The sequence below is a fragment of the Nuphar pumila genome, chromosome 2 (genome assembly GCF_984573655.1).
Source record: "Nuphar pumila chromosome 2, dmNupPumi1.hap1.1, whole genome shotgun sequence".
NCBI classification, from domain to species: Eukaryota; Viridiplantae; Streptophyta; class Magnoliopsida; order Nymphaeales; family Nymphaeaceae; genus Nuphar; species Nuphar pumila.
The window spans coordinates 6,061,010-6,076,414 of NC_143250.1; the positions used below are offsets into that span (position 1 = coordinate 6,061,010).

At 35.1% G+C, this 15,405-nt stretch overlaps 2 protein-coding genes across 3 annotated transcripts in view; one reads left to right on the top strand and one right to left on the bottom strand.

The window, feature by feature from the left end:
* The window catches only part of LOC149844593 (putative GPI-anchored protein At1g61900), a 56,558-nt gene extending 55,705 nt beyond the window's left edge, over nt 1-853 (bottom strand). For both annotated transcript variants that reach the window (XM_089994892.1, XM_089994896.1), the window contains exon 1: nt 656-853. In XM_089994892.1, the coding sequence (XP_089851018.1) occupies nt 656-713 (58 nt within the window). In that variant the 5' untranslated portion in view covers nt 714-853. The remainder of the gene's footprint in view (nt 1-655) is intronic.
* Nucleotides 854-5,083: 4,230 nt separating this feature from the next.
* Nucleotides 5,084-5,846, top strand: LOC149844594 (small ribosomal subunit protein uS9). The gene has a single exon (XM_089994888.1). The coding sequence runs from the start codon at nt 5,119-5,121 to the stop codon at nt 5,548-5,550; it is 432 nt and encodes a 143-aa protein (XP_089851014.1). The 5' UTR covers nt 5,084-5,118; the 3' UTR covers nt 5,551-5,846.
* Nucleotides 5,847-15,405: the final 9,559 nt, after the last annotated feature.

A 15,405-nucleotide genomic window follows, 5' to 3' on the forward strand; every position in this document is an offset into this window, starting at 1 on the left:
AATTCTTAGAGCTTGATTTCATGCAATGATCACCTTATTATAATCTCATCGCCATGTTTATCTCAATATTTCAGGACACAAAGACCCATTCCATACACGAACGATACCAAAAAGATGGGTTATTTTACAAAAGCACAGCAAATTACATAACAACATTCATTTAGCATTTCCCTGCATTACAGTAAAGCATGTCGAAACAAATCAGTACATTATACGATTTTCTTGTTTCCAATACTATGATTCCTATCCCCCCGCCCCACACGCAAAAAATAAAAACTAAAGAAATTGAAATGAAAATGAAGCCTGCTCAAACTAAGCTGCAAACCTCATTACCCACAAACACAACTTCTGAGACTTAATGCATCTCAAAGGAAGGATTTGGATCCTTCCAAATTCTTCTGTCCCAAAATTCGACTATTAGAAAATGCAACAGCAATCTTAGCTCAACAAATGCAACAAAAGCACCACAATTTTTCCAAAGAAAGAAGCTAAGCAATCCCCACCAAAGACAACAACCATCCACAACCCATAACCACCAGTTTCACTGCCACTACACTTAAAACAGCCACAAACTGAATCAAAACCACCAAAACCCATCACCAAAAATTCAATTTCTGAGGTACCCATTATCAAAAAAGTGGCAGAAAACACTCACAGTTAAACAAGATCAGTGCTCGCAGGATCTTGAGCCTGAGAGAGAGCCCTTCTCTCATTTTCTGCTATCTACCCACAAAGGATCGCAGCTACATGCATGCCAAACTCCCTTTGTTAACCCTGAGAGAGAGAGAGAGAGAGACCACAGGTGGGGACGTGAGTAAGCACACCAGCTCTCGCTTCATACGTGCCGAAACAAGTGGGGAGTTATTGGAGTCACATAAATGAGCCAGCTTGCATCGGCAAAACCCCGGTCCGCTTAAAACGATTCGGTTCGCTTAAGGATGAGCAATTCGATTCGGTTAGGGATTTAATGGGTTGGGTTAGTTGGCTGCCGTTTACTGTCTAGCTGTTTGTCAAATGGAAGACCCAAGTTCCAACAAAGTGCCTGTGATCCCTTTGGACCTCATTAGAACGTGACCATGCTTGTGATATTCAATGCTTGGTCCAGGTGCAACAACTTACTGTGAGTTGGTCAACAGTCAGCTAGCTAGGCCATGAACTCAGGTTGGTTATCGATGTGTACTTGAAGAACAGCCAAGCTGACCAAGATTCACAGGATGTGAATCGGCCAACATGGACCATTGTTGTCCGGTTCATTTACGTTACTCTTTGTTATGCAAATCACAACAAAAAACAAAGTAAAACACAAGATAGCAAGAAAGAAAACAAGAGAAGACTCAAGATTTATGTGGTTCGGAGGAGTAATAATTCATTTGAAAGATTGCCAGAAAATACAAAGGCCAAATAAAGAACTCTCAAAACTCTAATTTCCAATACACCCGAAAATTCTCATACTCAACTCTCAAACTATATATATATATATTACAAAATTAGACAGGTACTTGCCAAGGGGGCAGAGAACCTTCAACCCCCGTGGGATCTACTCTTGAGCCTAACGGCCCCGATCCCTCCACTACTGTCATAAACTTCATTGAAAATTCTCATTGTATGGTCACCAAAATATTTTTTAATCGGTTCATGGATAAGAGTGAGTCCAAAATTCACCTACAACACTTCATTTCTGTCAAGTCACCTGGGTCTATGTCAACTATCATTGGGCTTGGTCCAGTCAATTGACTCATGCACATGCAGTATAAAAATCACATTAACCAGCTCATAACTGGTCCTAGTCTGTCTGATCTAGCCAAGCCAAGCCAAGCCAAGCTGAAATTAGGAATTTGACTCATTAAAAGCATGATTTGCTTGAGTTCCTGCTTTGATTACACCTAGCAAATCCAATTGAAGGCAAAATTACTCTTCGTAGTTGGCTTTTCATTTTGCGTTATCCGATTCCATTGTTTTATCCCAAGTTATCATAAAACTATGTCCATAGTATATAGGGGTATAAACGGGAAGAACTGAACCAACTTTTAGGTTGTTAAAGTTTGGTAGGTTTAAAAAGTGTTTTTACAAGAAAAACACGAAATAAATTAAGTTCATCTAATGAATTAAGTGACTAGAAAGCAAAATATGCAAGAAAGACGAAAAATGAATAAATAATGTCATTAAAAAATATATATACTTAAATTTATTACTAAAGTAAAAGGTACAGGTTGGTTGAATACACGCTCACGTAGAGACACATAAATATACATAAATAGACTGTGGAGTCAAACCAGTTGTACCATTTTAGTTTTTCGTGTCTCTCTCATCTTAAAGTTAGTTTTTGAACTTGCATTGTTGACTTAACAAATCAAGCCTCAATAATTATTATAACGAGTCAAGCTGACAAGCTGAAGGCCCATAATCGAATCCTGCTGGTGCATAGTGGCTGTGGTTGCTTTATCATGGTTGGGGCAAGGCAGGGTGGTTGTATTCTCAACCTGGAGTTTTACCCAGACCCATTAAGTGACTCGGTTCTTGGTGAGGATTTTTTGTAAACACTGCATTTTTACATCATCTGGCATTAATGAGAGGATAATGTGTCCTGTTTTGGATATTCAGTTATGTGGTGAGAGAGAGAGAATCCAATATTGGTATGCATTGGAATGTTTCGTTTTCTTTATTGTGTCGTTGACAAGAGATAGACAGGAAAGAGGATGCTTATTCAAATTGTGTTTACTTTAGCACTAATAAAAGAAAACAATAAATTTTTTATGATAAGGAAAAAGAATGTTTATTATAAGAAAAAGGTTATCTCCATCCCCACCCCCATCTCAAAATTCTACCCTTTATCCCCGCCTCTATTTTTGCATGATTTTGATTTTAACCTCCATCCCCGCCTTCATCCTCGTTTCATGTTCTCCATCCACGGTTCAAACAGGGTGAGGCAGGGTGGAGCCCCATTTCTCCTCGGTCCTCTGTCATCTCTAAAGAATGATGAGGGGCGGGGCGGGGCGGGGCGAGGATCAAGGATGGGGATGGGGCGGGGCGAGGATCAAGGACAGGGATGGGTCGGAGAAAGCGTAAGTCTATCCCTGCACGGGTTTTGATTTTAACCTTCATCCCCACCTCCATCACCGTTTCATGGCCTCCATCCCCAATTCAAACAGGGCGAGGCGGGCAGGGCATGTCTCCCCCCAATCTACTGCCATCCCTAGGTGTCTCTGCTTATTACTCTACCATCCACTTAAAATCTTGCTGTTGAGATGGGAGCATAGAAATGTGACCCATTACATACATGTGCAACCTTCCTTGTGTATATTTAGTTTGGCCAGCTCATTCATGGAAATGTGCTCCACGGTTTAATGACCCACCAATGATTCCAGCAAGTTGGCTTGAGCTGTGTTCGTCCTGGATGTGACTTGAATAGAGTGGGTGGCTCACGAAAGACTTTGGGCAACCTTACTAACATCGTAGTGGGTCCATGTCCTAATGGATTGAGGTGCATTGATCATGGTTGATCCAGATCCAGATCCAGGTTGTAGTTGGCCCATTATTCAAGGGACTTAACATATTGCTCTAATTGTCTAAAATTCAAGGGTCCATTTGTTTCATGCAGGAAATTGCTGTGCTCGCATCCTTTTCCCTCTCTTACCACTAACATCTATGCATCATGATAGGAAAGTGCTATGACAGTACCAGTGAACCCAGTTTTATTCACCACTTTTCTATTTTCATGTGTAAATCCCTTTTCTCCTCCCTCCTGTGAAACAACTTTCATGGAAATGCTGAGCTGCGTGAGCTGACTTTTAGAAATTCATGAAAACCTACAAAATACAAAATTTACTGAATGAAACATGTTATTGGATTTTTACTATTTTTTGGTATTTTTTTGAAATCCTGATGGTATGCGATTTATATACTTGTTTGTATAAGAATCACTTCTTGGAACATTTGATTTCGATGCATGGATAAATTTTTATAAGGTTTCAAAAATCAACAACCTACAATTTTTATAAAATTTTGAGGTTTCAAATACCATTTTTTTCATTCAAAATGCATTATCCAAGTGTGGATTTCTAGTAAATCAATGGTGTTAAACACATCGATGATGACAGAATTTAAAAAAAAATATACTAAAAATCCACTATCATGTTTCATTAAGTAGGTTTTGTATTTTGTAGGTTTTTATTTTCTTATATACATAATTGAGATTTTGTACTTTTTTGTGTATTCTGATGCTTTTTTGAGATTTTTCTCAAGCAAAAAAGATGAACAAAATTTTAATTTATCAGGAGATTTTACTTGCCACTGTTTTGGCTGCGGGTCCCTGACTACAGGAATGGACACGCCGACACAAACACTGAACACATGGCTATTATTTTAAATTTTTTATTAGCATATATATTATTTTAATATTCTTAGTATTTCTTAAACAATTTTAATAAAGATGCGTTTTTAATATTAAACCATTGAAAAATAGTTTTATTGAATAAATTAAAAGAAATTTAATGCCCTCGTGTCCTATTTTCAAAAAAAAATTCCGAACTTGCCAATCGAATCCACATGTAGTGTCTCACTCGTATCATTGTGACATAGCCAATCAGAATGTGATAGTGGATCGGTTCAAATTCAGCCCGTCTTTCCACCCCCATTTACCCGACCCATTCATCAGCCCTAGGGCACACTAAATTAGGGGTGTCATCAATCATCATGTAGGGTTTGATTCAGACTCAGGTGGAACCAGATCTGGCACTGATTTTCGGGTATACTATTGGGTCCAAACTTGGGTCTAAAGGGACTCATCATAAGAGAAACTATACCCCGACCTAAAAGAACTGCATGAACCGGATAGAATACTATTTTTTATTATCTTTACATTGAAAAATTGCGGGAACTCAGGTCGGGTTCGGATCGAGTATAAAAATTCATAAACTATACCCGGATCCACGTATTAATCGAACCTTCGAGTCCGGACCCGGGTCTTCTTATTTATCATCACACCGGATCCTAAGGTTTGGTTCGGGTCGGGTCCAGGTAAACCCGACCTATCGACACCCATACTATAGACATGCTCCTCCCAAACCCTAGTCTTCTTCTCGCTTCTCAGAGAGAGAGAGAGAGAGAGGGTCTGCAGCCATGACGACCGTACAATCGGTGCAGTGTTTCGGGAGGAAGAAGACGGCGGTGGCGGTGACGTACTGCAAGGCCGGAAGGGGGCTCATCAAGATCAACGGCTGCCCCATTGAGCTGGTGCAGCCGGAGATCCTCCGGTACAAGGCCTTCGAGCCCATCCTCCTCCTCGGCCGCGCCCGCTTCGCCAACGTAGACATGCGCATCCGCGTCCGAGGTGGCGGCCACACCTCCCAGATCTACGCCATCCGCCAGAGCATCGCCAAGGCTCTCGTCGCCTACTACCAGAAGTTCGTCGACGAGCAGGCCAAGAAAGAGATCAAGGACATCCTCGTCCGCTACGACCGCACCCTGCTCGTCGCCGATCCCCGCCGCTGCGAGCCCAAGAAGTTCGGAGGTCGCGGCGCCCGTGCCCGCTTCCAGAAGTCCTACCGTTGATTCTTCTTCATCCGATGTCGTGGGACGAGGAGCGGGAGAGAGACGGACGCCTTTGTTCGTCTTCTTCTTCTTTTTTTTTTGTTAGTTCGTCTCTCGTTTGTTATGGAAACCCTAGTTTTGGTGAAATTGGTATTATCGTTTTGAATTTTTGGATGCTTAGGAAAGGATACTCTTTTTGTTTTGTTTGAAATGGTGATTTACATTTCCTATGAACTAGCGGGATTATCAATCTTATGTGGAGACATAGTGTGTTTTTATTCATGAATTTATAGTATCTACTTTTGCTTTCTCTCTCATATAGCTGGTTTTTGGTTATTTTATTCAGCTTATTCATCAAATATATTTGAAGGGAGGTGGAGATCATAATTCTAATGCTCGATTACTGATGGTGATATGCTCTGTTTTTCTTCTTTTTTTGGGTGATTTTGTGAGTATTTTTGTTTATATACGTGGTGAATGTGGTAATCCTGACTCTTGAATATGATGGTTGGTCACAGACACAAACGATGTTCCTTTTTTTGGTGAACTTGTCGTGTTTTTTTTGCTTAGATGATAAGAAAGTGGAAACTATAGTTCTAGTACGTTGTTTACGAATTGAGTGTATCTTCAGTAATCATACTTTAATCGTGGTGTTTCTTTGGTGCTTATGTATGTGAGATTTTTAGGATTGTTTTGGGTTAGCTCGCTGATTTGTTTGGATTTTTTCTTGGAGGGATTGCTACCTGGTTTTGGTTATTGAAGCATGTGGTTCTAGTGTTAGTAAGAAATGCGGAGCCTAGTGGTTTTGATTTTTTCAGATTTTAGCTTTTGGTAAATTAGTAATGTGGTCTTTGACCTTTGATTTTACTGCTTATGTCCTGAGTTTTTTTCTTGTTCTAGTATCAGAGTTGGTGTTTTTCTCAACGTATTTGTGTCTATGCCCTTGCAGTTTTTTGACATTTTTGTCTATTCTGGGGTGTCTAGAACTCTAGAGTCTAGTTAAGTTCATTCTGGGTATATTAGCATTTTGAAGTATTTATTATTTTAATTTGGGGTCTTTAGGTTATTTAATATTATCTTCTTTTTTTACGCTGATGTCCTGTTGATACTATTATATGATGGTAGACTGTTTGAGTGATTTCTCATGTATGGATTGTTTCTGCAATAGATAATGGGTGTTCCTGGAAGCCTATCTTAAGGGATATATGTAGCTGAGGAGAGGTAATCCCGTGCCAATGTGTTTTGTATGCAAGAATGTTCATTTTTAGATGGAAACTTGTTCATTGGTCTTCATATGGTTTTAATGTTGATGGGTAAGTTAGGATTCTAATAGAATTTTCCCATGATATAATTCTTTTTGCACACCTTCTTAGTTATCTTTTGAGGTCTAAAGTTTCAGGAAATTAATATACCACTTTATCAGGTGGTAGAGTGGGTTACTCTGCCATTGAAACAGAAAACATATTGGATCCAATAGGAGATTTCAAAATGAGAATTGTCACCCTGGGTGCCCAAGCACATCCTTTCCAGGACCTTTTTTGCTTTTGGATCTCCATGTCTCTGATGTTGCTCTTATGTTGTTGTAGGGTGAACGCCCTAAGGTATGTTTCAATAATGTGTCTCGCCAACCAAATGTCTTGTAAGGTGGTGTTAAAGATATGAGAAGTGCGGGGCTTCCTGGTATTTGCTTTGTCTGCAAGAGTATATATTGGTTAATGACTAGACATTTTTAGATTATGTATTATAGGTTATAGCCAGTATTTGACTTAATGATCTTGGAGAGCTGCAAAATATTTTCATTTGTGTGATGCTTGCATGGAAGTGATTAGTGAATTGATGCCCAAAACATGTGGATGCAGTAGTAGATTGGAAAACTTTAGCCCTGAAGATGATGACATGAAATGAAATTTGTGGTTGTATGATGCTTGATGAAAATGGCTTAACATGAAGTTTATTAGCGAATAGTATCCTAAAGATGTGGATACAATTGTAGATTTGGAAACTTTGAATTTAGCCAATTATATTGTAAAGTGAGAAATTGCAAGACTATTTTATGATGTTTATGGTGTATAACTCTTGACAACTCCAATGATTCTTCTGTTATCTCCCTTATGTTGGTTGTTTTTTCGTCTGACCTTTCATTGTTCCAGTATTGAATCCATAGGGTATGGTGACAGAGCTTTGTTCTATTCATGTTTAATGTAAATGTTTTTTCCTTCTGTCAGGGTGGGGGAGGAGTATCAAGTCATATTTTCAATGGCAAGTAGTGGTGGGATAATTTTATTGAAGTTGGTGATTTTAAATGCTGATTTTGTTTTGGTGTCTACATGTACAAAAGGGAATGCAAGTTTTTTTGGCACTAGTTTGGTTTTAGAAAGGGATATGAAAAAAGTATAGTGATTTCTTTATAAGCCTTTGAGAGAGAATGAGATTGGACGGGCCTGTGTCCAGTTTATTGATTAAGGTTTCAAAGAAATGGACGATAATATCCATACAAGTTCCCTTGCCAGTAACATGACTTGCTAGATCGGTGTCAACCTCTGAATTGTGTCTATGACCATAAAATCAATAACTGGATGCATTAGTGGTGTGTTAAAATGATGCAAATAAGATTGTTTGTTAGTTATTTGGTTTCAAGGATTCAAAGCTACTTCTTCCACACTCACTATCTTTGCTTTTCCCTCCTCCAAATGGTTGGTTATTTGAAGCTAAGGGTAGCGGAGAGATAAAAAGCCTAAAATTTTAAGAGTAGGATCCAACCAATGGCAACAGTGTGCATTATGAAGAAACTATATGATAATCACCTAAGTCATTGAGGAAATCATTGCCTTTTTCCTCGGGACATGGTTTAGAATTCGGTTTTTGAGTTTCCTTTGATCTGTCGCTGTTGGAGAACCAAAATTCCGCAGGTGGGAGTTTGGCTTTATATCTGTTCTCTTGCTTCTTATTTCAGATGATTGTATTGGCAGTGCTTAGGATAGATTACGAAGAAGAGGAGCAATCAATGGTGGGTTTGTCTGCTACATATCTGTTCAACCTTTTTGGATTATGTTTATCATTTATTTCTGGTTGAGGTGGCAGGGAATATCATAATGCATCTTTTGTTCCCAAAAATTTAAGGAGTTGATTTTTTCCCTCAAAAGAAACAGGTGAATTTGCCAAAATAGTGTGATGAAGCTAGTAAGCATTAGAGTTAGCATGTTTACTAGCTATCATCATAAAAGAATGCCCTTCTCTTCTGTTAATTGGCATAGAGAATGATTTGGTTAGGAGTGAGTGCTGTAACAGTAAGATTAGATGAAAAATGGACTAGTGCATGCTGCAAGCATAGGAAAAGGCATGACATGGTCAAAATGAGTGCAAGAACTAGACAATATTTAAGATTGGATGAGTGCAACTGTGCGTGTGGCTTCCTCTGGTTATCTTCTTGTTGGTTTCTGCTATTTATTGGAACTGTTATGTGAACTTTGAGCTTATGTGTGCCAGAAATGGTCATTATGAATATGTTTCTGGTACTCTGGAAAGCTTTCAATGACAAAAGTTTAAAACGGCAATTTCTCGGGAGATTTTCAACTTTCTGAATACTTCTCTAGTTTTTTTTTTGGCAAAATCTAGTGAAAAATATAAAAAATAAATAAATTCTCAAAAATTTTAAAAAATTTGTTTTTTTTTGAAAATTTCAAATATAAATAAACTAATTACACAATTGATTTTACATGAAAAAATATAAAATCTATTTTCAATAACACTAACCATATTTAAGAAGTATCAAACAACAAATATGGAAAAAGTATCAACTAAATCATAAAACATCAAATATGTAACAACCAACGTATCAACTTTCAACTAAACCAATAAACCAACAAACATCATATATCTAAGTATTAATTAAACCAAAGTATCAACTAAACCATTAAACATCAAACATGGAAAAATCCCCAATTAAATCATCAAACATTTAGTGTTAATAAAAAAGTATCAAAACAAAAAGAAAATGATCACAAGTCTATAAGAAAACAAATATCATAAATATTTAAGTTTATAAAAAAATCATTCACTTACCATTAGTTAAAAAATCAAAAGTGTTTTCATCAATTCCTTTGCTTTCAATGTTTTCATAGTCCTCCTTGTCATCTTTTATTTCTTCTTTCTTTATTCTTTTTTCAACGGAGTCATATGCAAATGCATCAATGTCTTAATATACAATAAGGCATAAACTTCTTGTTTATTTTTCAACTGAAGACTTTTGTATGTGCTTGATCACGTACACACCCTAAATCGGTAAGAGTTGTTGGCTCAAGATGTTTCTCTTTTCGGTATGTGTTCGGATGCCCTCCAATTTTTTTTACATAAAGATGCACTGAATGGTTGACTTAGTATTTTAATTACTAAAATTTGCAAAATTAAAACATTTTAGATCTACTCGTTTTCTACTATATTTTTACTGAAAACAAAAACAAGTAATGAGAAATTTAAGATGGAATTGATTCAATTATGATGAGTAGGTGAAAAAAGCATGTCTCGACAATGGTGAACAATGAAACAAGAAGATAATAGATCAAGTGCTAGGCTAGTGATACCAAAATGGTCCAGTTCCTTGAATTGATTTGAAAATGGATTAGCAGGGGCTGTCAATAGTTCAATTAAGTGTTCATATTTGGTTTAGATACAGGACAAAATCCAAATCCATTTAAACAGATTCGGCATGGGATAAATATCTTGTCAATGGCTAGTAGGAGACTAGTTCAACAAGCCAAACATACTGAACAAAAGGTGTTCAAGCTTGGTTCTTTATTGTTATGAGCTGAATGGAGATCCAGCTCGTGGTGAACCCGAGCTAAACAAGCTGAGCTTGAGCTCAAGCTGGGTTTTTTCCAAACCTATGTACATAAGAAGCTGGATCAAAATCTTGGTTCGTTGATTTGGATAAAATGGATATATGGGTAACTTTGAGGTGCAGAATTATTGAGTGGGAAATCATAGGTGCAAGCTATATCAAATTAATCTGATGGCATATTCAATCACACTTTGTTGGACAAGGGTCGACCTTGGATTGTGCTTTCCAGGCATATGAACACGATTCTTTTGAGCCGTGAAATCTTGATACATTGTGGGCAATTGATTTTTGAAACACCATTGAAAAACCTTGCTTATATGTTACAATCACATGATTCAAAGCTCATTTCCTACTACTAACCAAACTAAGGAAATCATACTTGTGGGGCCCTGTCTACAAAAAATTGAAAAGTTATAAAATAAAGGTGATTTCTTCCCAAAAAACATGAGAAATTATGTAAGAATATTTTCAGAATAAGATTAACCTATAAAACAACAATTAATGTCCAACCTTGCCCAATTGAGAGAGAGAGAGACCACCCTCCAAGTTTTTCTATTTTACAATTTCTAGCAAACTCTAATGAAGAGTATGGATCGATCAACACCATGGTGTTTATCACCGTATCCATTCTCCATAGCCATCATCACCACCACCACCATAGCCATCATCACCATCACTGCTACTGTCATCAGGATCATAATTCTCTTCTCAATCCACCTTCTGTATGCATGCTTTGCAACACCGGCCTCCAACGCCAATGCTGTGTCTGGTTCTCAGTGCACCCTGAGCTTGTCACCTTCCTCAATAGCTCTTCAACAGACAATGACCGTATCTCCACCACACACACAAGCTCCTCCAGTTGTTTCTTTGACACCCTTATCCTCACCTTCACCGACATTACCGTCTCACCCTTCACCCCTGCACTATGCTAATCATCCATCCCCTCCAATTGTCTATCGGTCGGGCTCCGTCCGGCAACATTTGAGCTCACTAGACTCTGATATCCGGATATCATAGGAATCATACTCATAAACATGTTCAGCATCTTCATCGCCACCAACATAAAAGATTGATGATTTGGTCCTCATACAATTGCACATATGTGTGTAAGTATATATGTATGTGTATAAGAAAACAAACCTCTCAACGTGCATGTTGAGGTGCAACGGCACACTCAATGTGATTGCACCTGATCTGCCCCTCGTCATCAGCCAGGGAGACATTAAATTCAAAGTTTAAGACCTTATTTTTCTATCTCTAAAATAATGAAATTGTCAAACCTTTGAATTTTTTTCTTTAGTCATATCACATGGACAATTCCTACGTGCGCCGTCCCACCAATACCAATAGAAGCTGGTCACGTTTGTTGGATATTTTGAATAGCCTTACGTAACTTTTAATGAAATTCATAGATATTGAAATATGACCTTGATTATGTTTACTAATTGTTGTTTTGATATTGAATGCAATTATAACTTATGCAAGATCTTTTATTATTTTTTTTACCGGTTTTGGTTACAAGATGAGCTCATCTTGAAAATTATATAAGCTGTGTCAACTTGGAAGTGAGAAAAAATACTCCAGCCTTTGAATTTTAAATACACCACATTTGATGTTTCACATACCAGGATAGGGGTAAATCTTGAGTGAGTTGGGGTAATGTAGTGTCTTTTGTTATTTATTTAGTAGGGTCTTCTAAAGACACCTTGAGAAGATAGACTATTAACCGTATTAGTATGAAAAAACCACCCAAGGGTCTGATAGGAAACCATGAAGTATGTTGCACACATGCTTTTAGTAGACCCAATATTGTCTTTTTGCCGGTTAGACATTTTTGATATGCTTGAGGGCAAGTAACTCCATTGAGAGACAATGATTGATAACCACACCCGTTAATAGCCTTCAATTGACTATGTGAACTTTGGTTTTAGACAACCTGCATGTCTTATATTGGCATCATATGTCTATGTATTGGGTGAACAAAGCTTTTATGATGACGGCTATCGTAAGAGCATTATACTAAAGTCAGACCTCTAGTACGTCTTTCAATATGGTTTCAGTTAGTATACTAGTAAATATGCATATATTGACTCAAAGTCATGATTTGCTAAATAAGTTTTTGTAAATTTTGTTTTTGAAATATGTTTATAATTATTGTATATATATATATATTGATATCCTAAAATCTCTATAACTTTTAGAATCTTATTTTACTTAAAAATATTATCTAATAAGGGATGACCTTATTATTTAAAATAGTCTGGTTGGAGGTTGGCATCAATTGCGACTCATTTTTTTAATTAGAGACCAGATTCATTATACTCTATAAATAAAGGGTCTCGCCCTAGAGAAGAGTAAAGAAAAAATCTTTTTGAATAGCCTTGTATCATGTAGCAAAGAGGCAAGCCCAAGTCCCTCATCCGGTGTGCTCCTAAACCTAAGTTGGACACAACTTGTGCCCTATTGTTTTTTGTTGGTAATTCAAGCTAAAGTATGTTGATATAGCCTTGTGTTTTTTTTTTTGTTTCTTTCTTTTCAATCAACATAGAATGGAGAACTTTGGCTGGTGGAAGATATGTTTTATCTTTCTCTCCCTTTTGATGTAGTTACCAATTTATGTATATTATTTAATCAAATTAGCACTTGAATCTTATATCTATATTTGGGTTGAATCACAACTTGAAATTAGATAACACTTAACATAGTCAGCTTGCAAAAGCCACAACTTCACAAACTTATGTCATAATTCCATGATTTTTTATGCATAGGAAAGTTTATTCAATTCTCTAAATTATCTTTTTAAGTCAAAAGAAATTTCTTCTTTTTTCATGTTCGAAATTGTATGAAATCAAATCGTTTTTGTTTTCGCAAATTCAATTGATTATTCAAATAAGCTTGATCTTAATTAAACACATGTTGATGATTGTTGATTTTAATTACATGTTTGTTTGTAATTACAAGTGTAGATTATTTAAAATTTGATCCATCTAAATATGCTTAGATATTTCAATTGATTATAAATGGTTTCATATATTAATTTGATCATGGAGATTTCATTTTCATATTTAAATCGACATGCCATATGGATTTCATTTGTATAACTAAATTGCAAAAATGAAAATAAAATTAAATAATGGTTTTGCATAGTCTTGTTTTATTGTTTTTCTAATACTATTGCGTACATGCATCTAAAGATTTTTTTTTAGTGAGCTATTTAACCCATTTTTCTAATAGTTTTAGTGGCACTTTTGCTACAACAATGTGATTGTTGATGCTTATACTTTATCATTAATGTCAATAATGAATATTTGACTAAATGTGATTATATGAGATTCACATATGCATATTGTTTTTTCAAAAAAGCTTTGAGAAAGAGACATTTTATTGCTTACTTTGTAAGGTTCTATAAAATTGATTGATTTATATTTGTCAAATAATATGATGACTTATTATTTGCATTCTATTAACTTATAAAACATGATATGTGTGTTATGTCACCCAATTTTGTCAAATAATATATTTTTGAAGATATTAATGACTTATGAATTAATGAAATAATTCAGTAACAAACATATTGATCATTATTATTTATTCATTCATAGCATATATTGTTGCACATTATATGAATTAGTGATATAATATAATAAAGTTTGTGACTTTATGATTTATTATTGAAACAAAATATTTATCAACTTATTTAATTATTAATACAAAATATTTTGTGTTTATATTGTGCACAAATAAAATACTCAAAGATAGCTCGTTTGATGGCAATTGAAGTTGGATTAGTACAAATGCAAAATTTATGTAAAGTAAATTAGATAATTTTCTAAATCATTTTTATCCCTTAATTATGCTTTATATGTTATAATGACTTATAAAGATGTAAATTTATTATATATTTAGATCCAACTTAATAATTATTTATTTGTTTTTTAGAGAAATTATTTATTTATTCTTACTTGTTTTTTTACTTTGTTAGAGGTTTTAGATTCAAAACCCACATATTATTAAAATTGACATGCATTTTTTGTTATAATTAACTCCAGCAATTTGCTCAATACAAATTATTTAACATTATATCATTTTCTCATACATCGTGAGCATAAGCGGTGAATTATTATGATTATAACTAGAAATGCTCTATATGTGAACTTTTTTTTAATCTCTTATTTTTTATAACCTTCTTAAATATTTTTGCATATGTAATCTTATCTTAAAAAACAAATTAGTGAATATCTTTGAGAAATAGATAATTAAAATATCATTTGTAACATATTCTTAATTTTTTAAATTTTAGACTCTTGCATTATTGAGAATCATATTGCTTAGTTACAAATATAGCAGTATCTTGCATAATTGAGAAATATTTATACTGTATGAAAGTTTGTTATGCAATAATGTTTATATTAGTATGATAATATATGACGTTGAATTGTGTTATATAACAACCAGATCATCAATTATTATATTTTTAACATAAGTAAATGCATTTGCTTATTAAGTTGTTGAGATGATTTGAATAATATTATTTATCTCAAAATTTTAAATAATTTATCACATATAAGAATATCTATTGTTATTTGCTCTTTAATTATAAAATTACAAAAAGTTATATGTTAAGAAATTTTTATACTGATTTACAAGTTATTTTTATGGCTATTGATAAGTTTAAAGAAGAGCATGCTATATGTGACAAGTCTATAATTTTTACTTAATGACAAAGAGTAGTTTGTTGTAATAAAAGATATTTGTAATCATATCAACAAAATCATATATGATTATTTGATATGTTAGAAAGATGTACTTTGACTTACATGTGTTAAAACATAAAGACAATGATGAAATAGTTTTCGAGATATAAAATTTATCGCTACAAATTTTATTGTTCTATGATATCAAAGCATACAATGCATGATGAAATTGTTTTTTCTAAAGGTGATTTCAAAAGATGTTTATATGCCACAATTAGAAGTTGATAGGAAGCCAAGCCTAGCAAGGGTTGGTTCCACCAATCTGGCCTCGGGAAGGCTCTAACG